This window comes from Phyllobates terribilis, unplaced genomic scaffold, assembly GCF_046119375.1.
Source record: "Phyllobates terribilis strain yellow unplaced genomic scaffold, ASM4611937v1 Scaffold_4__5_contigs__length_816908805, whole genome shotgun sequence".
Classification (NCBI taxonomy): domain Eukaryota; kingdom Metazoa; phylum Chordata; class Amphibia; order Anura; family Dendrobatidae; genus Phyllobates; species Phyllobates terribilis.
This window is the reverse complement of record NW_027362764.1, coordinates 56351847-56379757: the sequence shown is the minus strand read 5'-3', so window position 1 is coordinate 56379757 and position 27911 is coordinate 56351847. Positions and strand designations below refer to the sequence as shown.

The 27911-nt window shown below is 43.0% G+C and overlaps 2 protein-coding genes across 2 annotated transcripts; one reads left to right on the top strand and one right to left on the bottom strand.

Moving 5' to 3' along the window:
• The first annotated feature begins 178 nt into the window (after nucleotides 1-178).
• CLXN (calaxin) lies at nucleotides 179-21575 on the top strand. Its single transcript, XM_073677369.1, has 6 exons — nucleotides 179-371; nucleotides 4538-4693; nucleotides 4765-4869; nucleotides 19279-19430; nucleotides 20127-20231; nucleotides 21089-21575. Exons 1-6 carry the CDS (start codon nucleotides 293-295, stop codon nucleotides 21137-21139), a joined length of 648 nt encoding a protein of 215 aa, XP_073533470.1. The 5' UTR covers nucleotides 179-292; the 3' UTR covers nucleotides 21140-21575.
• Nucleotides 21403-27911, bottom strand: RBM48 (RNA binding motif protein 48). Its single transcript, XM_073677368.1, has 5 exons — nucleotides 27587-27911; nucleotides 26406-26596; nucleotides 25595-25740; nucleotides 23243-23712; nucleotides 21403-21559 (listed from the first exon to the last, which is right to left on the bottom strand). The coding sequence occupies exons 1-5, from the start codon at nucleotides 27692-27694 to the stop codon at nucleotides 21470-21472; spliced, it is 1005 nt and encodes a 334-aa protein (XP_073533469.1). The 5' UTR covers nucleotides 27695-27911; the 3' UTR covers nucleotides 21403-21469.

Below are 27911 nucleotides of genomic sequence, written 5' to 3'. Positions count from 1 at the left end.
CTTAATACAGACGCCCCATCTAATCCATATACATTACATCACCGTGTACACTCACGAGAAACAACTGCCTCAGCTGAGAAGGCATCGGTGCTTTTATACAGTCACGTGTCGCCCACGTTACAGAAGTGACCAATAAGATATAAGGCGCAGATGTGATGACGTTTTAGGGGCGCTGAAGCCGATTGGCTCTAGCCGTTACCATGGCTACACTTGTTGTGCCGCTGAAGCGTTGCTGAGAGATTTCCACAACGTCTCGGGAGTCCGCGGACTACAACCCCCAGCAGACCTCGCCATGTCCCAGCATGTGGCCGCCATGAACCGCAAGAACCTGAAGAAGCTGGCGGAGACCCTGTGCAAGAGCGCCCGGCATTGTAACTATCCCGGGGAGCGGTGTGTGGGGAGCCGCCGTGTCACAGCCATAGAGGGCGCTGCTGTGCCTGATGCATTGCATGCTGGAAGTTGTAGTATATAAGTAGGCATTGCATGCTGGGGGTTGTAGTTTATAGGCAGGCATTGCATGCTGGAGGTTGTAGTTTATAGGCAGGCATTGCATGCTGGGGGTTGTAGTTTATAAGCAGGCATTGCATGCTGGGGGTTGTAGTTTATAGGCAGGCATTGCATGCTGGGGGTTGTAGTTTATAGGCAGGCATTGCATGCTGGGGGTTGTAGTTTATAAGCAGGCATTGCATGCTGGGGGTTGTAGTTTATAAGCAGGCATTGCATGCTGGGGGTTGTAGTTTATAATCAGGCATTGCATGCTGGGGGTTGTAGTTTATAAGCAGGCATTGCATGCTGGGGGTTGTAGTTTATAGGCAGGCATTGCATGCTGGGGGTTGTAGTTTATAAGCAGGCATTGCATGCTGGAGGTTGTAGTTTATAAGCAGGCATTGCATGCTGGGGGTTGTAGTTTATAGGCAGGCATTGCACGCTGGGGGTTGTAGTTTATTAGCAGGCATTGCACGCTGGGGGTTGTAGTTTATAAGCAGGCATTGCACGCTGGGGGTTGTAGTTTATAAGCAGGCATTGCACGCTGGGGGTTGTAGTTTATAGGCAGGCATTGCATGCTGGGGGTTGTAGTTTATAAGCAGGCATTGCATGCTGGGGGTTGTAGTTTATAAGCAGGCATTGCATGCTGGGGGTTGTAGTTTATAAGCAGGCATTGCATGCTGGAGGTTGTAGTTTATAGGCAGGCATTGCATGCTGGGGGTTGTAGTTTATAGGCAGGCATTGCATGCTGGAGGTTGTAGTTTATAGGCTGGCATTGCATGCTGGGGGTTGTAGTTTATAAGCAGGCATTGCATGCTGGGGGTTGTAGTTTATAAGCAGGCATTGCATGCTGGGGGGTAGTAGTAATTTATATCTTGACATATAGGGTAATTGGGGTTATCCAGCGCTCTGCTAGAAAAGTTGCACAATGTGGTGCCAGGCGCAAAAAAAAAAAAAAAATCAACTTTGGGATTTTACAGGATTTAGTAAGAAGAGCGGAGCGGATAAATGCCGGAGTGAAAGGGGTTGTATAACATAGCGGGGGGTGGGGGCAGGCATGATAAATTGCTAAGCTGGGAGAACCCTTTGGCTCCTTTCCAACCTCCGCCTTACATGTACAGCACATGTCGGGTGCTAGCGTGCAGAGTGGACTCAGGTGCTGACCTCGCTTCTCATAAGTCAGGTGTCGGCTGTGTTATACAGCCAAAATTTGCCTGTAACAGCAGTGATCAAAGCTATCTCTGATCATTACTGACAATCTCAAAATCCATCAACTAAGTGGTGCGATCCCAGAGGTGAGGTGATAGAAGTGCTCATCACCGCTCGTCCCCCCTCACTCCTCACAGTGTGATTGTGGGGTTCACATGTGTTACTCTGGCCAGATGAAAGCCCCCGTCATTGCCACTTTTGCACTCCAATAAAGGCTTCAAAGATAGTTAAATTCACTATATAGTGTAATATTTAATTACGGGAGAGTAATTAAAAAATCGCAGGGTCAGGTCCCATATAAATATTACAAAATATAGTAAAATGAATTTATTTTTTTAAATAGGAAATGTAGAAGTTTGAATACCACAACTTTTCTCAATTCAAAATTGGAGATAAAAAAAATAAACTTTTTTGTTGTCGTCAAAATCCGATCTGTGAAAATATAATTAATCCATATGGTAAAAAGGGTAAAGAAAAAAGAATAAGGCCTGAATGTTGTGGTCACTGCACCTCTCCCAAAAAAATGCAACAAAAAAACAATTGGAACGTTGTAAGCACCCCGAAATTGTAAAATAAAAACAGCTCGTGATGCTAAAATCAGGCCACAACACAGTGACATCAAAAATAATAACAAACTACCTTTTTTTTTTGTCCGAAGTTTTGGAATTTTCTAAACCACACAAAAAAAAATACATATATCTAAAAAAACAAAAATTCTATATACAGTGCTGGCCAAAAGTATTGGCACCCCTGCAATTCTGTCAGATAATACTCAGTTTCTTCCTGAAAATGATTGCAATCACAAATTCTTTGGTATTATTCTCTTCATTTAATTTGTCTTGAATGAAAAAAACACAAAAAGAATTGTCCTAAAGCCAAATTGGATATAATTCCACACCAAACCTAAAAAAGGGGGTGGACAAAAGTATTGGCACTGTTTGAAAAATCATGTGATGCTTCTCTAATTCGTGTAACTAACAGCACCTGTAACTTACCTGTGGTACCTAACAGGTGTTGGCAATAACTAAATCACACTTGCAGCCAGTTAACATGGATTAAAGTTGACCCAACCTCTGTCCTGTGTCCTTGTGTGTACCACATTGAGCATGGAGAAAAGAAAGAAGACCAAAGAACTGTCTGAGGACTTGAGAAACCAAATTATGAGGAAGCATGAGCAATCTCAAGGCTACAAGTCCATCTCCAAAGACCTGAATGTTCCTGTGTCTTCCGTGCGCAGTGTCATCAAGAAGTGTAAAGCCCATGCACTGTGGCTAACCTCCCTAGATGTGGACGGAAAAGAAAAATTGATGAGAGATTTCAACGCAAGATTGTGCGGATGGTGGATAAAGAACCTCGACTAACATCCAAACAAGTTCAAGCTGCCCTGCAGTCCGAGGGTACAACAGTGTCAACCCGTACTATCCGTCGGCGTCTGAATGAAAAGGGACTGTATGGTAGGATACCCAGGAAGACCCCACTTCTTACCCCGAGACATAAAAAAGCCAGGCTGGAGTTTACCAAAACTTACTTGAGAAAGCCTAAAACGTTTTGGAAGAATGTTCTCTGGTCAGATGAGACAAAAGTAGAGCTTTTTGGGAAAAAGCATCAACATAGAGTGTACAGGAAAAAAAAAGAGGCATTCAAAGAAAAGAACACGGTCCCTACAGTCAAACATGGCGGAGGTTCCCTGATGTTTTGGGGTTGCTTTGCTGCCTCTGGCACTGGACTGCTTGACCGTGTGCATGGCATTATGAAGTCTGAAGACTACCAACAAATTTTGCAGCATAATGTAGGGCCCAGTGTGAGAAAGCTGGGTCTCCCTCAGAGGTCATGGGTCTTCCAGCAGGACAATGACCCAAAACACACATCCAAAAGCACTATAAAATGGTTTGAGAGAAAGCACTGGAGACTTCTAAGGTGGCCAGCAATGAGTCCAGACCTAAATCCCATAGAACACCTGTGGAGAGATCTCAAAATGGCAGTTTGAAGAAGGCACCCTTCAAATATCAGGGACCTGGAGCAGTTTGCCAAAGAAGAATGGTCTACAATTCCAGCAGAGCATTGTAAGAAACTCATTGATGGTTACCGGAAGCGGTTGTTCGCAGTTATTTGGGCTAAAGGTTGTGCAACCAAGTATTAGGCTGAGGGTGCCAATACTTTTGTCCGGCCCTTTTTTGGAGTTTTGTGTGAAATGATCAATGATTTGATTTTTGCTTCATTCTCTTTTGTGTTTTTTCATTGAAGACAAATTAAATGAAGATAATAATACCAAAGAATTTGTGATTGCAATCATTTTCAAGAAGAAACTGAGTATTATCTGACAGAATTACAGGGGTGCCAATACTTTTGGCCAGCACTGTATATATATATATATATATATGTACAGTACAGACCAAAAGTTTGGACACACCTTCTCATTTAAAGATTTTCCTGTATTGTATATATACTGTGTGTGTGTGTATATATATATATATATATATATATATATATGTATATATATATATATATATATATATATATGTATATAGTATACAAGTTTGGTATTGCCGTAACTATAGTAACCCGGAGAATCGTGTCACCAGGTAATTTTTATCGCACACTGAATGCTATAAAAACAAAACCAAAAATCAGTAGCTGAATGGTGTTGTCACAATTTCAAATTTTTTTTTAGTGTTTTGCAGTATATTATATTGTAATGTGAATGATGTAATTCAAAACTACGACTCATCCTGCAAAAAAACAAGTTTTCATACAGTTATTAGGTGATCGGTATCGCAGGATCATTTTCAGCTCGATTTAAACCCCTCTGGAGTCTCATCAGGGATTGCTGTGATTCTTGCAGTCACCAGACACGAGGTGGAAAGTCTCATCCGTCTGTACAACACGATAGTCGGGCGCCCGATAGATCCGCACACCAGAGGCGGCATCGACAGGAACACATTCAGGAACATCCTGCACAACACGTTCACCATGACGGACGATATGATCATGGACCGGGGTGAGTGCAGGTCTCAGCGCGGAGCGGCCTCAGACCGCTCTGTATAGTAAGGACTGTGCTTCTATCTCCAGTATTCAGAGGGTTCGATAAGGACAATGACAGCTACATCAGTGTCAGCGAATGGATCGAAGGCTTGTCTGTGTTTCTCCGAGGAACACTGGATGAGAAGATTAAATGTAAGTGATCCCATGTACCGGAATATAACTCTCCTTCTAGTCCTGCGTTATAGGCCTATCTACATGGAAGAACTGGGGCTACTACTGGGAATCTATTGGCCATTATAACTAGAGATGAGCGGTGTTCGACTAGAACTGTTCGCCAATCTCAAATTCGAGCTGTTTTGGGCGGTGTTCGAGTTGTTCGACGAACCCGAACGATTTGCAAAAAATTCGGCTGTTCGAGGTTATGTTCGATAACTGTTCGTGCACCAAAAGCGTGTCCTGCATGTCTGGCGCTATTTAGAGCACCAATCATGCAGGGATTGTCTGCCACTCACTGTAATGCCACAGCCATGGTGGTTGTGGCATTACAGTGATTGCCCAAATCGATGGGAACAGTGCCAACAGTGAAACATGAAAAGCCGGCAATTCAGCAGCGGCATACACCTGTACCCGACAATTTAGAACCGAAAGAATAGAGCTTCACACATAGATTAGATAGATATAAACATGTCAGCCACATATATACGAAGTACAGTGAAAGTGCTGCTTACTGTACTTGTCATTTAGCGTAAAGGATTTATCAAAAAAAATAATAGTGTTTTCATGCACCGTCTCTTTAAAAAAGCCGGCCGGCAATTCAGCAGCGGTACCCGACAATTTAGAATAGAGAATCACACATAGATTAGATAGATAGAAACATGTCAGTCACATATATATGAAGTACAGTGATAGTGTTGGTTACTGTACTTGTCATTTAGTATTAAAATAAAGGATTTATTAAAAAAATTGGCGTGGGGTTCCCCTTAATTTTAGGCTCTAGCGGAGGTTAAGCAGACGGCTGGGGCAGATGTTTGAAGCCTGGGAAGGGGGTAATACCCACGGAGCTTCCCAGGCTACTAATATCAGCCCCCAGCTGAATACATAGCCTTTACTAGCTATTAAAATGGGGGACCCCCCCAAAAAAATGACGTGGGGTCCCCCCTAATTTAATAACTAGCAAAGGCTAGGCAGACAGCTGGGGGCTGATATTAATAGCCCAGGAAGGGAGCAATGAATATTGGCCCCCTCCCAGGCTAGAAACACCAGCCGTCAGCCGCCCCAGAAATGGCGCATTCATAGGATGCGCCAATTCTGGCACTTAGCCTCGCTCTTCCACGCTGCCCTGGTGCGGTGGCAGGGGGTAATAGGGTTGGGGTTGATGTCAGCTTATAATGCCAGCTGACATCAAGCCCAGGTTAGTAATGGAGAGGCGTCTATAAGACACCCCCATTACTAACCCCATAGTCAAAGTTAAAAAAAACACAAACACCCAGAATAAAGTCCTTTAATTGAAATAAAGACACAATCCTTTATTGTTCTAAATTAAACCATACTTACCGTCACGCCCATTCCAGCTGAAGCCAACGATCTCCTGCAATAAAAGAAAAATAATAAAGCAACCTCATCCTTACCTTTCCATGGTTCCCACGACAGCTTCAGCTCTGCTACATCGAGATGACAGGCTGGACCGCAGCAGAACGCTGCCATCCAGCCTCTCATCCCACAGACACTGAGAAGCGCAGGCTTGCTTGCGCTGCTCAGCGTCTCTCTGTGACGACATCCAGATGAGCCGAGTTCATGTCCAATGAACTCGGCTCACCTCATGCACGTCACTGACAGCGTGGGAAAATTCTCACGCTGAAGCGGTGAGTGCAGGAGAATTCTCCCACGCTGTCAGTGACGTGCATAAGGTGAGCTCATGTCCAATGAACTCATCTCACCTCCTGCACGTCACTGACAGCGTGGGAGAATTCTCCTGCACTCAGCGCTTCAGCGTGAGAATTCTCCCACGCTGAAGCGCTGAGTGCAGGAGAATTTTCCCACGCTGTCAGTGACGTGCATAAGGTGAGCTCATGTCCAATGAACTCAGCTCACCTCCTGCACGTCACTGACAGCGTGGGAGAATTCTCCTGCACTCAGCGCTTCAGTGTGAGAATTCTCCCACGCTGAAGCGCTGAGTGCAGGAGAATTTTCCCACGCTGTCAGTGACGTGCATGAGGTGAGCCGAGTTCATTGGACATTAACTCGGCTCATCTGGATGCCCTCACAGAGAGACACTGTGGAGCGCAAGCAAGCCTGCGCTTCTCAGTGTCTGCGGGATGACAGGCTGGATGGCAGCGTTCTGCTGCGGTCCAGCCTGTCATCTCGATGTAGCAGAGCTGAAGCTGTCATGGGAACCATGGAAAGGTAAGGATGATGTTGCTTTATTATTTTTCTTTTATTTCAGGAGATCGTTGGCTTCAGCTGGAATGGGCGTGATGGTAAGTATGGTTTAATTTAGAACAATAAAGAATTGTGTGTTTATTTCAATTAAAGGACTTTTTTCTGGGTGTTGTGTTTTTTTTAAATACTTTACTAGAAATTCATGGTGGTCATGTCTAATATTGGCGTGACCCCATGAATTTCGGGCTTAGGGCCAGCTGATAATGCCAAGCTGGCCCTAACCCCTTTATTACCCAGTGAGCCACCGCATCAGGGCCCTGGATGAGTTGGGTACAGCGCCAGAAGATGGCGCTTCTATGAACGCGCCATTTTCCGGGGCGGCTGCGGACTGCAATTTGCAGCGGGGGTGGCCCAGAAAGCTTGGGCCTCCCTGCGCTGCGGATTCCAGCCCCCAGCTGCCTAGTTGTACCTGGCTGGACACAAAAACAGGGCGAAGCCCCACGTCAATTTTCTTTAAATTATTTCATGAAATAATTAAGAAAAAAAGGGCTTCCCTATATTGTTGTGTCCGGCCAGGTACAAATAGTCAGCTGGTGGTTGGGGGCAGCCCGTTCCTGCCTGCTGTACCTGGCTGGACACAAATATAGTGCGAAGCCCCACGTCAATTTTTTTTAAATTATTTCATGAATTTCCTGAAATAATTTAAAAAAATTGAAGTGGGGCTTCGCACTATATTTGTGTCCAGCCAGGTACAGCAGGCAGGAACGGGCTGCCCCCATCCACCAGCTGCCTATTTGTACCTGGCCGGACACAACAATATAGGGAAGCCCTTTTTCTCTTAATTATTTCATGAATTTCATGAAATAATTAAAAAAAATTGAAGTGGGGCTTCGCACTATATTTGTGTACAGCCAGGTACAGCAGGCAGGAACGGGCTGCCCCCAACCACCAGCTGCCTATTTGTACCTGGCCGGACACAACAATATAGGGAAGCCCTTTTTTTCTTAATTATTTCATGAATTTCATGAAATAATTTAAAAAAAAGTACGTGGGGCTTCGCCCTATTTTTGTGTCCAGCCAGGTACAACTAGGCAGCTGGGGGCTGGAATCTGCAGCGCAGGGAGGCCCAAGCTTTCTGGGCCCCCCCCCGCTACAAATTGCAGTCCGCAGCCACCCCGGAAAATGGCGCGTTCATAGAAGCGCCATCTTCTGGCGCTGTACCCAACTCATCCAGGGCCCTGGTGCGGTGGCTCACTGGGTAATAAAGGGGTTAGGGCCAGCTTGGTATTATCAGCTGGCCCCAAGCCCAAAATTCATGGGGTCACGCCAGTATTAGACATGACCGCCATGAATTTCTAGTAAAGTATGTAAAAAAAACACAACACCCAGAAAAAAGTCCTTTAATTGAAATAAACACACAATTCTTTATTGTTCTAAATTAAACCATACTTACCATCACACCCATTCCAGCTGAAGCCAACGATCTCCTGCAATAAAAGAAAAATAATAAACCAACCTCATCCTTACCTTTCCATGGTTCCCACGACAGCTTCAGCTCTGCTACATCGAGATGACTGGCTGGACCGCAGCAGAACGCTGCCATCCAGTCTGTCATCCCGCAGACACTGAGAAGCGCAGGCATGCTTGCGCTCCTCACTGTCTCGCTGTGACGGCATCCAGATGAGCCGAGGTCATGTCCAATGAACTCGGCTCACCTCATGCACGTCACTGACAGCGTGGGAAAATTCTCACGCTGAAGTGCTGAGTGCAGGAGAATTCTCCCACGCTGTCAGTGATGTGCATGAAGTGAGCTCATGTCCAATGAACTCGGCTCACCTCATGCACGTCACTGACAGCGTGGGAAAATTCTCCTGCAATCAGCGCTTCAGCGTGAGAATTTTCCCACGCTGTCAGTGACGTGCATGAGGTGAGCCGAGTTCATTGGACATGAACTCGGCTCATCTGGATGTCGTCACAGAGAGACGCTGAGCAGCGCAAGCAAGCCTGCGCTTCTCAGTGTCTGCGGGATGACAGGCTGGATGGCAGCGTTCTGCTGCGGTCCAGCCTGTCATCTCGATGTAGCAGAGCTGAAGCTGTCGTGGGAACCATGGAAAGGTAAGGATGAGGTTGCTTTATTATTTTTCTTTTATTGCAGGAGATCGTTGGCTTCAGCTGGAATGGGCGTGATGGTAAGTATGGTTTAATTTAGAACAATAAAGGATTGTGTCTTTATTTCAATTAAAGGACTTTATTCTGGGTGTTTGTGTTTTTTTTAACTTTGACTATGGGGTTAGTAATGGGGGTGTCTTATAGACGCCTCTCCATTACTAACCTGGGCTTGATGTCAGCTGGCATTATAAGCTGACATCAACCCCAACCCTATTACCCCCTGCCACCGCACCAGGGCAGCGTGGAAGAGCGAGGCTAAGTGCCAGAATTGGCGCATCCTATGAATGCGCCATTTCTGGGGCGGCTGACGGCTGGTGTTTCTAGCCTGGGAGGGGGCCAATATTCATGGCTCCCTTCCTGGGCTATTAATATCAGCCCCCAGCTGTCTGCCTAGCCTTTGCTAGCTATTAAATTAGGGGGGACCCCACGTCATTTTTTTTGGGGGGTCCCCCATTTTAATAGCTAGTAAAGGCTATGTATTCAGCTGGGGGCTGATATTAGTAGCCTGGGAAGCTCCGTGGGTATTACCCCCTTCCCAGGCTTCAAACATCTGCCCCAGCCGTCTGCTTAACCTCCGCTAGAGCCTAAAATTAAGGGGAACCCCACGCCAATTTTTTTAATAATAAATCCTTTATTTTAATACTAAATGACAAGTACAGTAACCAACACTATCACTGTACTTCATATATATGTGACTGACATGTTTCTATCTATCTAATCTATGTGTGATGCTCTATCTTTCTGTTCTAAATTGTCGGGTACCGCTGCTGAATTGCCGGCCGGCTTTTTTAAAGAGACAGTGCATGAAAACACTATTATTTTTTTAAATAAATCCTTTACACTAAATGACAAGTACAGTAAGCAACACTATCACTGTACTTATTATATATGTGACTGACATGTTTCTATCTATCTAATCTATGTGTGAAGCTCTATTCTTTCTGTTCTAAATTGTCGGGTACAGATGCTGAATTGCCGGCCGGCTTTTTTAAAGAGACGGTGCATGAAAACACTAATATTTTTTTTAATAAATCCTTTACACTAAATGACAAGTGCAGTAACCAACACTGTCACTGTGCTTCTTATATGTGTTACTGACATGTTTCTATCTATCTAATCTATGTGTGATGCTCTATTCCTTCTTGTCTAAATTGTCGGGTACCGGTGTATGCCGCTGCTGAATTTGCCGGCCGGCTTTTTTAAAGAGAGTGTCTTCTGAGCAGTTTGTCAGCTTTTGGACACCTTTGCAGGTGTTTTCTATGTGTTTCTATGTGTTTTTGTTTGCCTGCCATTGGTTTTAACGGTGTTCGACGGTGTTCTAAGGTGTTCGACGAACAGTTCGACGAACAGTTCCTCGAACATCCCGGTGTTCGACGAACCGAACCGAACCCGAACACTACGGGGGTGGCTCAACACTAATTATAACCCCTGAGGCTGATGGCATGGAGCGCCAATGGGATCACACAGGAAGCCGTATAAATCACCTTAATGTCTCAGTCAGTATTGACTACAGCGCTAAGATTAGAGGAAGAAGCAACTGTAACTCAGGATCAGTAATGTAATGTATGTACACAGTGACTGCACCAGCAGAATAGTGAGTGCAGCTCTGGAGTATAATACAGGAGGTAACCCAGGATCAGTAATGTCATGTATGTACACAGTGACTGCACCAGCAGAATAGTGAGTGCAGCTCTGGAGTATAATACAGGAGGTAACTGAGGATCAGTAATGTAATGTATGTACACAGTGACTGCACCAGCAGAATAGTGAGTGCAGCTCTGGAGTATAATACAGGATGTAACTCAGGATCAGTAATGTAATGTATGCACACAGTGACTGCACCAGCAGAATAGTGAGTGCAGCTCTGGAGTATAATACAGGAGGTAACCCAGGATCAGTAATGTAATGTATGTACACAGTGACTGCACCAGCAGAATAGTGAGTGCAGCTCTGGAGTATAATACAGGAGGTAACTGAGGATCAGTAATGTAATGTATGTACACAGTGACTGCACCAGCAGAATAGTGAGTGCAGCTCTGGAGTATAATACAGGAGGTAACTGAGGATCAGTACTGTAATGTATGTACACAGTGACTGCACCAGCAGAATAGTGAGTGCAGCTCTGGAGTATAATACAGGATGTAACTCAGGATCAGTAATGTAATGTATGTACACAGTGACTGCACCAGCAGAATAGTGAGTGCAGCTCTGGAGTATAATACAGGATGTAACTCAGGATCAGTACAGGATCAATCATGTAATGTATGTACACAGTGACTGCACCAGCAGAATAGTGAGTGCAGCTCTGGAGTATAATACAGGATGTAACTCCGGATCAGTACAGGATCAGTAATGTAAAGTATGTACACAGTGACTGCACCAGCAGAATAGTGAGTGCAGCTCTGGAGTATAATACAGGATGTAACTCAGGATCAGTAATGTAATGTATGTACACAGTGACTGCACCAGCAGAATAGTGAGAGCAGCTCTGGAGTATAATACAGGATGTAACTCAGAATCAGTAATGTAATGTATGTACACAGCGACTGCACCAGCAGAATAGTGAGTGCAGCTCTGGAGTATAATACAGGAGGTAACTGAGGATCAGTAATGTAATGTATGTACACAGCGACTGCACCAGCAGAATAGTGAGTGCAGCTCTGGAGTATAATACAGGAGGTAACTGAGGATCAGTAATGTAATGTATGTACACAGTGACTGCACCAGCAGAATAGTGAGTGCAGCTCTGGAGTATAATACAGGATGTAACTCAGGATCAGTAATGTAATGTATGTACACAGTGACTGCACCAGCAGAATAGTGAGTGCAGCTCTGGAGTATAATACAGGATGTAACTCAGGATCAGTAATGTAATGTATGTACACAGTGACTGCACCAGCAGAATAGTGAGTGCAGCTCTGGAGTATAATACAGGATGTAACTCAGGATCAGTAATGTAATGTATGTACACAGTGACTGCACCAGCAGAATAGTGAGTGCAGCTCTGGAGTATAATACAGGATGTAACTCAGGATCAGTAATGTAATGTACAGTGCCTACAAGTAGTATTCAACCCCCTGCAGATTTAGCTGGTTTGATAAGATGCAAATAAGTTAGAGCCTTAAAACTGCAAACGAGAGTAGGTTTTATGAACAGAAGCATAAATCTTACAAACCAAAAAGTTATGTTTCTCAGTTGAATTTTATTAAATTTTAAACATAAAAGTGTGGGTCAATTATTATACAACCCCTATGTTTAATATTTTGTGGAATAACCCTTGTTTGCAATTACAGCTAATAATCGTCTTTTATAAGACCTGATCAGGCCGGCACAGGTCTGTGGAGTTATCTTGGCCCACTCCTCCATGCAGATCTTCTCCAAGTTATCTAGGTTCTTTGGGTGTCTCATGTGGACTTTATTCTTGAGCTCCTTCCACAAGTTTTCAATTGGGTTAAGGTCAGGAGACTGACTAGGCCACTCCAACACCTTGACTTTTTCCCTCTTGAACCAGGCCTTGGTTTTCTTGGCTGTGTGCTTTGGGTCGTTGTCTTGTTGGAAGATGAAATTACGACCCATCTTAAGATCCTTGATGGAGGAGCGGAGGTTCTTGGCCAAAATCTCCAGGTAGGGCGTGCTATCCATCTTCCCATGGATGCGGACCAGATGGCCAGGCCCCTTGGCTGAGAAACAGCCCCACAGCATGATGCTGCCACCACCATGCTTGACTGTAGGGATGGTATTCTTGGGGTCATATGCAGTGCCATCCAGTCTCCAAACGTCACGTGTGTGGTTGGCACCAAAGATCTCGATCTTGGTCTCATCAGACCATAGAACCTTGAACCAGTCTGTCTCAGAGTCCTCCAAGTGATCATGAGCAAACTGTAGACGAGCCTTGACATGACGCTTTGAAAGTAAAGGTACCTTACGGGCTCGTCTGGAACGGAGACCATTGCGGTGGAGTACGTTACTTAAGGTATTGACTGAAACCAATGTCCCCACTGCCATGAGATCTTCCCGGAGCTCCTTCCTTGTTGTCCTTGGGTTAGCCTTGACTCTTCGGACAAGCCTGGCCTCGGCACGGGAGGACACTTTCAAAGGCTGTCCAGGCCGTGGAAGGCTAACAGTAGTTCCATAAGCCTTCCACTTACGGATGATGCTCCCAACAGTGGAGACAGGTAGGCCCAACTCCTTGGAAAGGGTTTTGTACCCCTTGCCAGCCTTGTGACCCTCCACGATCTTGTCTCTGATGGCCTTGGAATGCTCCTTTGTCTTTCCCATGTTGACCATGTCTGAGTGCTGTTCACAAGTTTGGGGAGGGTCTTAAATAGTCAGAAAAGGCTGGCAAAAGAGATCTTTAATCCACACATGTGAAGCTCATTATTCTTGGTGCCTGAACTATTTCTTAATACTTTAGGGGGACCAAACAGAATTCTTGTGGTTTGAGGGGTTGAATAATAAATGACACTCTGAATTAACTTTTAACGTTTTAAAAAAAATAATAAAAAATTGCTGCAGTGCATTTCCCACTTCCAGGCTGATCTACAGTACAAATGTCACAATGCCAAGTTAATTCCGCATGTGTCAACCAGCTAAATCTGCAGGGGGTTGAATACTACTTGTAGGCACTGTATGTACGCAGTGACTGCACCAGCAGAATAGTGAGTGCAGCTCTGGAGTATAATACAGGATGTAACTCAGGATCAGTAATGTAATGTATGTACACAGTGACTGCACCAGCAGAATAGTGAGTGCAGCTCTGGAGTATAATACAGGATGTAACTCAGGATCAGTACAGGATCAATAATGTAATGTATGTACACAGTGACTGCACCAGCAGAATAGTGAGTGCAGCTCTGGAGGATAATACAGGATGTAACTCAGGATCAGTAATGTAATGTATGTACGCAGTGACTGCACCAGCAGAATAGTGAGTGCAGCTCTGGAGTATAATACAGGATGTAACTCAGGATCAGTAATGTAATGTATGTACACAGCGACTGCACCAGCAGAATAGTGAGTGCAGCTCTGGAGTATAATACAGGAGGTAACTGAGGATCAGTAATGTAATGTATGTACACAGTGACTGCACCAGCAGAATAGTGAGTGCAGCTCTGGAGTATAATACAGGATGTAACTCAGGATCAGTAATGTAATGTATGTACACAGTGACTGCACCAGCAGAATAGTGAGTGCAGCTCTGGAGTATAATACAGGAGGTAACCCAGGATCAGTAATGTAATGTATGTACACAGTGACTGCACCAGCAGAATAGTGAGTGCAGCTCTGGAGTATAATACAGGAGGTAACTGAGGATCAGTAATGTAATGTATGTACACAGTGACTGCACCAGCAGAATAGTGAGTGCAGCTCTGGAGTATAATACAGGAGGTAACTGAGGATCAGTAATGTAATGTATGTACACAGTGACTGCACCAGCAGAATAGTGAGTGCAGCTCTGGAGTATAATACAGGATGTAACTCAGGATCAGTAATGTAATGTATGTACACAGTGACTGCACCAGCAGAATAGTGAGTGCAGCTCTGGAGTATAATACAGGATGTAACTCAGGATCAGTACAGGATCAATCATGTAATGTATGTACACAGTGACTGCACCAGCAGAATAGTGAGTGCAGCTCTGGAGTATAATACAGGATGTAACTCCGGATCAGTACAGGATCAGTAATGTAATGTATGTACACAGTGACTGCACCAGCTGAATAGTGAGTGCAGCTCTGGAGTATAATACAGGATGTAACTCAGGATCAGTAATGTAATGTATGTACACAGTGACTGCACCAGCAGAATAGTGAGAGCAGCTCTGGAGTATAATACAGGATGTAACTCAGAATCAGTAATGTAATGTATGTACACAGTGACTGCACCAGCAGAATAGTGAGTGCAGCTCTGGAGGATAATACAGGATGTAACTCAGGATCAGTAATGTAATGTATGTACGCAGTGACTGCACCAGCAGAATAGTGAGTGCAGCTCTGGAGTATAATACAGGATGTAACTCAGGATCAGTAATGTAATGTATGTACACAGCGACTGCACCAGCAGAATAGTGAGTGCAGTTCTGGAGTATAATACAGGAGGTAACTGAGGATCAGTAATGTAATGTATGTACACAGTGACTGCACCAGCAGAATAGTGAGTGCAGCTCTGGAGTATAATACAGTATGTAACTCAGGATCAGTAATGTAATGTATGTACACAGTGACTGCACCAGCAGAATAGTGAGTGCAGCTCTGGAGTATAATACAGGATGTAACTCAGGATCAGTAATGTAATGTATGTACGCAGTGACTGCACCAGCAGAATAGTGAGTGCAGCTCTGGAGTATAATACAGGATGTAACTCAGGATCAGTAATGTAATGTATGTACACAGTGACTGCACCAGCAGAATAGTGAGTGCAGCTCTGGAGTATAATACAGGATGTAACTCAGGATCAGTACAGGATCAATAATGTAATGTATGTACACATTGACTGCACCAGCAGAATAGTGAGTACAGCTCTGGAGTATAATACAGGATGTAACTCAGAATCAGTAATGTAATGTATGTACACAGTGACTGCACCAGCAGAATAGTGAGTGCAGCTCTGGAGGATAATACAGGATGTAACTCAGGATCAGTAATGTAATGTATGTACGCAGTGACTGCACCAGCAGAATAGTGAGTGCAGCTCTGGAGTATAATACAGGATGTAACTCAGGATCAGTATTGTAATGTATGTACACAGCGACTGCACCAGCAGAATAGTGAGTGCAGCTCTGGAGTATAATACAGGAGGTAACTGAGGATCAGTAATGTAATGTATGTACACAGTGACTGCACCAGCAGAATAGTGAGTGCAGCTCTGGAGTATAATACAGGATGTAACTCAGGATCAGTAATGTAATGTATGTACACAGTGACTGCACCAGCAGAATAGTGAGTGCAGCTCTGGAGTATAATACAGGATGTAACTCAGGATCAGTACAGGATCAATAATGTAATGTATGTACACAGTGATTGCACCAGCAGAATAGTGAGTGCAGCTCTGGAGTATAATACAGGATGTAACTCAGAATCAGTAATGTAATGTATGTACGAAGTGACTGCACCAGCAGAATAGTGAGTGCAGCTCTGGAGTATAATACAGGTTGTAACTCAGGATCAGTAATGTAATGTATGTACACAGCGACTGCACCAGCAGAATAGTGAGTGCAGCTCTGGAGTATAATACAGGAGGTAACTGAGGATCAGTAATGTAATGTATGTACACAGTGACTGCACCAGCAGAATAGTGAGTGCAGCTCTGGAGTATAATACAGGATGTAACTCAGGATCAGTACAGGATCAGTAATGTAATGTATGTACACAGCGACTGCACCAGCAGAATAGTGAGTGCAGCTCTGGAGTATAATACAGGATGTAACTTAGGATCAGTAATGTAATGTATGTACACAGCAACTGCACCAGCAGAATAGTGAGTGCAGCTCTGGAGTATAATACAGGAGGTAACTGAGGATCAGTAATGTAATGTATGTACACAGTGACTGCACCAGCAGAATAGTGAGTGCAGCTCTGGAGTATAATACAGGATGTAACTCAGGATCAGTAATGTAATGTATGTACACAGCGACTGCACCAGCAGAATAGTGAGTGCAGCTCTGGAGTATAATACAGGAGGTAACTGAGGATCAGTAATGTAATGTATGTACACAGTGACTGCACCAGCAGAATAGTGAGCGCAGCTCTGGAGTATAATACAGGATGTAACTCAGGATCAGTAATGTAATGTATGTACACAGCAACTGCACCAGCAGAATAGTGAGTGCAGCTCTGGAGTATAATACAGGAGGTAACTGAGGATCAGTAATGTAATGTATGTACACAGTGATTACACCAGCAGAATAGCGAGTGCAGCTCTGGAGTATAATACAGGAGGTAACTCAGGATCAGTACAGGATCAGTAATATAATGTATGTATACAGTGACTGCACCAGCAGAATAGTGAGTGCAGCTCTGGAGGATAATACAGGATGTAACTCAGGATCTGTAATGTAATGTATGTACACAGTGATTGCACCAGCAGAATAGTGAGTGCAGCTCTGCAGTATAATACAGGATGTAACTCAGGATCAGTAATGTAGTGTATGTACACAGTGTCTGCACCAGCAGAATAGTGAGTGCAGCTCTGGAGGATAATACAGGATGTAACTCAGGATCAGTACAGGATCAGTAATGTAATGTATGTACACAGTGACTGCACCAGCAGAATAGTGATTGCAGCTCTGGAGTATAATACAGGATGTAACTCAGGATCAGTAATGTAATGTATGTACACAGTGACTGCACCAGCAGAATAGTGAGTGCAGCTCTGGAGTATAATACAGGATGTAACTCAGGATCAGTAATGTAATGTATGTACACAGTGACTGCACCAGCAGAATAGTGAGTGCAGCTCTGGAGTATAATACAGGATGTAACTCAGGATCAGTAATGTAATGTATGTACACAGTGACTGCACCAGCAGAATAGTGAGTGCAGCTCTGGAGTATAATACAGGATGTAACTCAGGATCAGTAATGTAATGTATGTACACAGTGACTGCACCAGCAGAATAGTGAGTGCAGCTCTGGAGTATAATACAGGATGTAACTCAGGATCAGTAATGTAATGTATGTACACAGTGATTACACCAGCAGAATAGCGAGTGCAGCTCTGGAGTATAATACAGGAGGTAACTCAGGATCAGTACAGGATCAGTAATATAATGTATGTATACAGTGACTGCACCAGCAGAATAGTGAGTGCAGCTCTGGAGGATAATACAGGATGTAACTCAGGATCTGTAATATAATGTATGTATACAGTGACTGCACCAGCAGAATAGTGAGTGCAGCTCTGGAGTATAATACAGGATGTAACTCAGGATCTGTAATGTAATGTATGTACACAGTGATTGCACCAGCAGAATAGTGAGTGCAGCTCTGGAGGATAATACAGGATGTAACTCAGGATCAGTACAGGATCAGTAATGTAATGTATGTACACAGTGACTGCACCAGCAGAATAGTGAGTGCAGCTCTGGAGTATAATACAGGATGTAACTCAGGATCAGTAATGTAATGTATGTACACAGTGACGGCACCTGCAGAATAGTGAATACAGCTCTGGAGGATAATACAGGATGTAACTCAGGATCAGTAATGTATGTACACAGTGACTGCACCACAGAATAGTGAGTGCAGCTCTGGAGTATAATACGGGATGTAACTCAGGATCAGTAATGTAATGTATGCACACAGTGACTGCACCAGCAGAATTGTGAGTGCAGCTCTGGAGTATAATACAGGATGTAACTCAGGATCAGTAATGTAATGTATGCACACAGTGACTGCACCAGCAGAATAGTGAGTGCAGCTCTGGAGTATATTACAGGATGTAACTCAGGATCAGTAATGTAATGTATGTACACAGTGACTGCACCAGCAGAATAGTGAGTGCAGCTCTGGAGTATATTACAGGATGTAACTCAGGATCAGTAATGTAATGTATGTACACAGTGACTGCACCTGCAGAATAGTGAGTGCAGCTCTGGAGTATATTACAGGATGTAACTCAGGATCAGTAATGTAATGTATGTACACAGTGACTGCACCTGCAGAATAGTGAGTGCAGCTCTGGGGGATAATACAGGATGTAACTCAGGATTAGTAATGTAATGTATGTACACAGTGACTGCACCAGCAGAATAGTGAGTGCAGCTCTGGAGTATAATACAGGATGTAACTCAGGATCTGTACAGGATCAGTATTGTATGTACACAGTGACTGCACCAGCAGAATAGTGAGTGCAGCTCTGGAGTATAATACAGGATGTAACTCAGGATCAGTACAGGATCAGTAATGTAATGTATGTACACAGTGACTGCACCAGCAGAATAGTGAGTGCAGCTCTGGAGTATAATACAGGATGTTAGTGCAAATCGTTTTCTTGTATAGAACATTATAATTATATAACACTTGTTTTTCCCCCTGATTATTGCCTTCTGCTGCAGATTGCTTTGAGGTCTATGATCTGAACAGTGATGGTTTTATCTCCAGAGAAGAAATGTTCCATATGCTGAAGAACAGTCTCCTTAAGCAGCCGACAGAGGAAGACCCAGACGAGGGTATAAAGGACCTGGTAGAAATTACACTAAAAAAGATGGTATGTGTGTCATATCTTTCAGTTCAGTTCCCGCTGTTCAGATTTATTAAATTCAGTTTCTTACATTTGCCAAGAAGCTAACTGCCCTGAGAGAGCAGAAAGAAGCAGCTGGTCTGTGCCCAGGGATCCATGGGACATATGCATCACTTGAGTTAACAAGAACGAAAACTGCTGCCACAAATATTGTATATATATATATATAAAAAAAAAAAAAAAAAAAATATTGTATATAATATATATATATATAATTTATTTTTTTAATGAGGGAGGGACGTTGGCTTTAAAAAAAAATAAATAAAAAAATCCTAATGCAGTGGTAGATTCAGGAGGAATGGTAAATAGGACGAACTGATTCTACTTCCTGTTGGATCCACTTCAGCTGTTGGCTGTGGGACCTTAATATTTGCCTGCACAACTGGGGGTCAAAATCTACAGTATTATGTAGGGGCTGCCATTGAGGAACCATCCATCAGTCTGATTGTAGGTGTCATTACCTTCACACAAAGCAATGCTTTCCCTACTGATCCTATGATTGAAAGGGTCATGTCCCGGCCCCCCTGTTGTGGAGGAACTGATCCTCAGCTCCCCTGAATCAGTACCTGCACATCTGACCATACGCCTATAGACAGTCCTGTAATGTGCAGCATGTATGTATGTTCATTAAACGTGACACGTGTATTCCGCTTTCTCCCACAGGATCACGACCATGACAGCAAGCTATCTTATTTGGATTTTGACAAAGCTGTCAGAGAGGAAAACCTTTTACTGGAGGCATTTGGTCCTTGTTTGCCAGACAGTAAGGTGAGATTGTGAAAAGTCCCTCAAGTGTCTCATCAGAAGACTGGGGGTAGTGAAACTCTGAGCCGGTAGACATCTTCTACTGGGGGCCGGATAAAGGACCCATCATCGCAATGTTGGTGCAGCCACAGGCCGGACTTCATAGGGGACCGTGATCCCTACTGTTTACTGCAATACTAAAATATTGTATCTAGTACAAGAGGACATGGGTTTAAGTCCCCTGAGGGAACAGGAGGCTGAAAATTAAAATGAAAAAGTAAAACAAAAAATAGTTATGGAAAAAAAAAAATGTTAAAAATTAACAAAAGTCATATAAAGTCCCCTTTTCCTTATCCAAAGATGTAAAATCTAATAATGATTTGCATATTCAGTATTGTCACTTCCAAAAAACATCGATCAAAAATATAAAATTTGTCAAGTTGCCGTGAAGAAAAAAAAATAAAAAATTGAAACTCCAGAATTGCTGTTTTTTTTTTTTTTTGATTGCCGAACCTCCCCCGACAAAATGCAACACATTATATGTACCTCAAAATAGTACCATTAAAAATGATCAGCTCGCCACCCAAAAAACAAACCCTCATACGGCTAGGTCAATGGACAAAGTATGAATTTTGGAAGAAGGGGGAGGAAAAAATGAAATCGCAAAAATGACAAATTGGTCGAGTCCTTAAAAGTTTAAAGGGAACCAGTCAGGTCCAAAAATGCTATTAACGTGCAGCTAGGGGGCTATTCTGCTGGTTAATAGTGTTATGAAGGTGACCTGCCGCTGTACTGAAGGTCTGGCAGCTGGGAGAAGATGAGCTTTATTTCTACCTTCAGCTGCCGGCTTTCAGTCATAAGTTATGTCTTTCTTCTCGCAGAGCATCATGGCGTTTGAAAGTCAAGCATTTGCCGAGCCCGGGGACCCATAATCAAGAACATCGCGGGAGAGGGATGTGGAGCGTCTGCACGAATAACTGGGACGTAAAAGTGGTGGGGGGGCGTCTGTGCCAGTCAGCGACAGTGATACCCAACACTGTACCCTGGGTGTGAGGAGCAGCAGCCTCAGGGGGTATGCTGGGATCAGTGGTCATTTCTATGGCTCCTCATTGTCAGTCTGTGCAGATTAGTGAAGGACCCTGCTCTGCTAAAATAAACTGTCTGACAACAACACCAGTAATATATTCTCTTTATAATAAAAATAATTTATTCACTGCTGCATTCACAAATCTGGGGACCAAGCAAACAAAGCTTTTACTTTTTCATATTCTTCTTCTCTGTTTTATTGGAGGAGCAGATTGATTGTCACCCGACGTGGCTTCTGGTTTAGTTACTGTAGAACATTTAGAAACCTAAAAAAAAGAAAAATCAGGATGACTAGAAGAAATGAATAAAATTAGAGACCTGTCCACACAAGTGATCAATGTCTCATAGCACGATTACCATCCTGGGGAGTCTTGCTATGTAGGTAAATGACATAACTGTCCGCCTGCAGCCACCACTAGGGGGAGCACACAACTTATACAATGGATTAAATAAATAATGATCTTTATATAGCGCTAACATATTCCGCAGCCCTTTAAAGACATTGTCATCACTGTCCCCACTGGGGCTCACAATCTGCATTCCCATATCAGTATATCTTTGGAGTGTGGGAGGAAACCGGAGAACCCGGAGGAAACCCATGCAAACACAGGGAGAACATACAAACTCCTTGCAGATGTTGTCCTTGGTGGGATTTGAACCCAGGACCCCAGTGCTGCAAAGCATCAGTGCTAACCACTGAGCCACCATGCTGCCCCCTATTCAATTATAAAACCATATGTGGCAAGCTCCCCCTAGTGGAGGGTGAACGAATTTCCGTCCTATAAAGTCCATACAAACATCTTGCTTTAGTTCTTTGCCTTACAGGCAATGAATTAGCAGGGGGAAAAGCTTGACATTACTAAAAAAAAAATAATAATAATCCACATCACTATATTAGCTATGATGGGATGTAACAGACTTTTGGTAACTGTTGGACAGAGGGGTTTTACCACAAGTGGCCAGTTTGTAAAACATCACTGGGACCAGAAGCAATGACGTCTTTATCAATCACCCGACCCTGCAGCCAATCAATGGCTTAATCTGTTAGGTGGCTGCAGGAATGGGACATCAGCATTTCTGATCTAGGCAATGACTATGGGACCAGGGGCTCAGGTTCAAAGGGGCAAGTAATGCTCCTATCCTTATTTTCTAAAGATCCTTTCCCTCTGGCCTCTCTCCCGACATCTGCCGTAAATGTACAGAGGATGGTAAGTGCAAGGTTAAGGAGCAGCTCCTGCACCGTACAGGGCAGGCGCCAGCTGTTACACAGCCAGAACCTGCCTCCTAGAGCAGGGATCAGAGTTAGCTCTGCTCTCTGCCATTTAACCACTTAAATACTGCTATTTGGCATCATCCAGACAGAAAAAGTCCAATCAAAATATAAAACTGTTTATCCTGGGCAAGTAAACACCCTAAAGAAAGAATAATTGAAAAGCCGGAATTGCAAATTTTTCTGTCTGAGCTCCTTAAGCAAAACTACCATGAAAAGTGATTAAAACGTTGTATGTACCCCAAAGTGCTTCAATTAAAGTGCTCAGCTCACCTTGCAAAGATCGAGACTCACACAGCTCCATAGATGGAAAAATCTAAAAAGTTACGGGTCTCAAATGGTGATTACTTTTTTTTTTTTATTGTTTAAACAGAGTTGAGAATTTTTTTTTTCTTTTTTAACTTCTGTAATAATAAAGAAAAAAAAAAGTGCAACTTTGTTATCACTTTAATTGTACTGACCTGGACAATCCAAGTCATTTTTTTTACTGTACATTGAATGTAGTAAAATAAAAAAAGGCAGATTTTTTTTTTTCTCCACCATTTCACCCCACTGGGAATTTTTTTCCCCTTTTTTCAGCACATTATATAGTAAAGTGAATGCAGTCATTAAAAACTACAACTCGTCCTGCAAAACATCAGCGCACATGTAGCTTCCCGGAATGGCGGTATATACGCACCTCTTTTAGCTTTTTGCTTATTAATTTGGCAGAAGTGTTTAGGGAATCATCTTCCAGATCTAACTTTGGCAGTTCGGGAAGTTTCGGTCCGATTACAACCTCTGGAGAGTCAGAAAGAGACGGAGAAAGTGCCAAACTGGGCTCCGGTCTCCGCTGTCGTTCCTGAAGCTGGGTCGTCCTTGGCATAAACCTGGCAGCGCTGCTCCTCACAAGCTCTGGACTGCTCGTTTCCTGTAGTCTGCTGCAGGGTGGGTGATGGACGGTGCCTCCAGAAGACAAACTTTCAGAGCCTAAAGAAGATCTGCATTCCTGGTAAGGTTCAGGGGTCAAATATGGCTGCAAGGGTGAAAAATCATCAGGCTGAGGAGCGGGGCCCCACGTGGAGGCGCACACGAATTTGGACTCCACAGATGCAGATGCCAAACCAGATTTCTCTGACATGTCTTTTCTTTTTTCTTTACCTTGATAGCCTCGGGGAATAATATATGGATGTTAGGGTCTAAAGATACGGTAACTACTATAATACTGCCCCCTATGTCCAAGAATATAACTACTATAATACTGCCCCTATGTACAAGAATATAACTACTATAATACTGCCCCCTATGTACAAGAATATAACTACTATAATACTGCCCCTATGTCCAAGAATATAACTACTATAATACTGCCCCTATGTCCAAGAATATAACTACTACAATGCTGCCCCCTATGTCCAAGAATATAACTACTATAATACTGCCCCTATGTCCAAGAATATAACTACTATAATACTGCCCCTATGTCCAAGAATATAACTACTATAATACTGCCCCTATGTCCAAGAATATAACTACTATAATACTGCTCCTATGTACAAGAATATATCTACTATAATACTGCTACTATGTACAAGAATATATCTACTATAATACTGCTACTATGTACAAGAATATGACTACTATAATACTGCTTCTATGTACAAGAATATAACTACTATAATACTGCTCCCTATGTACAAGAATATAACTACTATAATACTGCTCCTATGTCCAAGAATATAACTACTATAATACTGCTCCTATGTCCAAGAATATAACTACTATAATACTGCCCCCTATGTTCAAGAATATAACTACTATAATACTGCTCCTATGTCCAAGAATATAACTACTATAATACTGCTCCTATGTCCAAGAATATAACTACTATAATACTGCCCCCTATGTCCAAGAATATAACTACTATAATACTGCCCCCTATGTCCAAGAATATAACTACTATAATACTGCCCCCTATGTCCAAGAATATAACTACTATAATACTGCCCCCTATGTACAGGAATATAACTACTATAATACTGCCCCCTGTGTACAAGAATATAACTACTATAATACTGCCCCCTGTGTACAAGAATATAACTACTATAATACTGCCCCCTATGTCCAAGAATATAACTACTATAATAATGCCCCCTATGTACAAGAATATAACTACTATAATACTGCTCCTATGTCCAAGAATATAACTACTATAATACTGCTCCTATGTCCAAGAATATAACTACTATAATACTGCCCCCTATGTACAAGAATATAACTACTATAATACTGCTCCTATGTCCAAGAATATAACTACTATAATACTGCTCCTATGTCCAAGAATATAACTACTATAATACTGCCCCCTATGTACAAGAATATAACTACTATAATACTGCTCCTATGTACAAGAATATAACTACTATAATACTGCTCCTATGTACAAGAATATAACTACTATAATACTGCTCCTATGTACAAGAATGTAACTACTATAATACTGCTCCTATGTACAGGAATATAACTACTATAATACTGCCCCCTATGTGCAAGAATATAACTACTATAATACTGCCCCTATGTACAAGAATATAACTACTATAATACTGCCCCCTATGTACAAGAATATAACTACTATAATACAGCTCCTATGTACAAGAATATATCTACTATAATACTGCCCCCTATGTACAAGAATATAACTACTATAATACTGCTCCTATGTACAAGAATATAACTACTATAATACTGCTCCCTATGTACAAGAATATAACTACTATAATACTGCTCCCTATGTACAAGAATATAACTACTATAATACTGCCCCCTATGTACAAGAATATAACTACTATAATACAGCTCCTATGTACAAGAATATAACTACTATAATACTGCTCCTATGTACAAGAATATAACTACTATAATACTGTTCCTATGTACAAGAATATAACTACTATAATACTGCCCCTATGTACAAGAATATCACTACTATAATACTGCTCCTATGTACAAGAATATAACTACTACACAAATAAGACAGGATATAACTGACCTCGGTCATATGATGCTCGTGCCACATATCGTCTTCTATCCTGAAGTTTTTCTCTAGTTTCTTGGACACTCTCAAACTCTGGGGCGTAGCAGACATGAAGGATTCCTCCGAAAAAACTGTTTTCATCTAATTTCCGTTTGGCAACTCTAAAGAGTAAAGAGAGAAGCCATGGAATTAATGGGGTGTTCCCATCTCACATCTAGGATAGCAGTGGTCCCACCCATGGTACCCGTCTATCTGGAGAACAGTGGCCATGTTGCACTGTCAGATTTCCCATAAAAGCTGCACTGGGGGAAAAAAAAGGAAGAAGTAGGTGATGGATTTCTTTGAATATTTATGTAAAGCGCCTTTGAATAAATGGCGCTATAATAATAAATAATAATATTCCCGGGGACCAGCAGATTCTAGCAGAGGGGGATGTTGTCCCAAGTTTAGGAGTGTATTTCTGATGAACATTCGTAAAGCTGCTCACAGATAGGAATGTTTGATGACTGATTGAACCGGTGGTGTCTGGCTCTTAAAGGGATATTCACCGTAAGATATGAGAGAGTTTCCAAATAATAGAACAAGGGGGGCAATCAATCATGATAGAACTGTGGGTTATAATACCGAAGTAATAGTCCCAATAAGTCAGCTTCCCCTGATGGCCCGGTAACGACTCAGTACAAGTACAGTGAATCTCCACCTCTCGGAGGTCCCTATTCCTGCTGTAGTCTCTCCTCTCCAGGTAACATTAGGGGGTCTCTACTAGACAGGGACGGTAGAAAGTGAAAGATCCGAATACCGACGAAATCCACGGCCCGAGTCTCACCGTGCGCTCTGTAACCGCTGGAACTTAATGAGGTAGACCTCTGTGAACTGCTCGGCCGGGTATTCATCCAGCGGATTGTATTCTTCTACTGCTCCAAAAAGTGCAAACTGCTCAACCAGTTCCTTCATAACACCGATGGCCGGGACCCCCTGCACCAGCAAGTAACGAGACTCCAGATTAATCGTGTAAACCTACAGATGAGAGGCAAAGATGGGTACAGAATACTGACCAGGCACTATAGAAACCCACCCAAAGGGCACAGTGTATGTAATGACACATTATTCTACATTTCTGATCCTGAGTTACATCCTGTATTATACTCCAGAGCTGCACTCACTATTCTGCTGGTGCAGTCACTGTGTACATATATTACATTACTGATCCTGAGTTACATCCTGTATTATACTCCAGAGCTGCACTCACTATTCTGCTGGTGCAGTCACTGTGTACATACATTACATTACTGATCCTGTACTGATCCTGAGTTACATCCTGTATTATACCCCAGAGCTGCACTCACTATTCTGCTGGTGCAGTCACTGTGTACATACATTACATTACTGATCCAGAGTTACATCCTGTATTATACTCCAGAGCTGCACTCACTATTCTGCTGGTGCTGTCACTGTGTACATACATTACATTACTGATCCTGAGTTACATCCTGTATTATCCTCCATAGCTGCACTCACTATTCTGCTGGTGCAGTCACTGTGTACATATATTACATTACTGATCCTGAGTTACATCCTGTATTATACTCCAGAGCTGCACTCACTATTCTGCTGGTGCAGTCACTGTGTACATACATTACATTACTGATCCTGAGTTACATCCTGTATTATACTCCAGAGCTGCACTCACTATTCTGCTGGTGCAGTCACTGTGTACATACATTACATGATTGATCCTGAGTTTCATCCTGTATTATACTCCAGAGCTGCACTCACTATTCTGCTGGTGCAGTCACTGTGTACATACATTACATGATTGATCCTGAGTTTCATCCTGTATTATACTCCTGAGCTGCACTCACTATTATTACTAGTCTCTGTATCGCGATCTTCCATGTGTTATAGGACTACAAGTACTAGGTCCTTGCTGTCTTGTCTGCAGGTGCTTGTAATTCGACAATAAAACTGAAGTGTCACATTTAGCGTTATAATAATGGCTCCACGCACTTTGACTGCTCTCGGCTTCCGTCCATCACGGTACTTTGCTCGGGAGCCGCAGATTTTCCTCTGTTCGTGATGCGGCTGCACTTCTAGTTGCAAACGGGGATCCGTCATTTTCTTCTTACTCCTAAACCAACACTCCAGGCCGCCTTCACATACTATACCATCACTGCTCTGTCTGCCTATGCAGGAACCATTTTTCAAAGCTCTCTGTCTTCGGAATGATGGCCGCCGTTATATAGCCTCGTTTCACAAGACGGAGACACTTTTTATACCACGCTTAGCACGTTCTACAAATCACGTGTCTGCACAGTACCCGGAAGAGGCAACT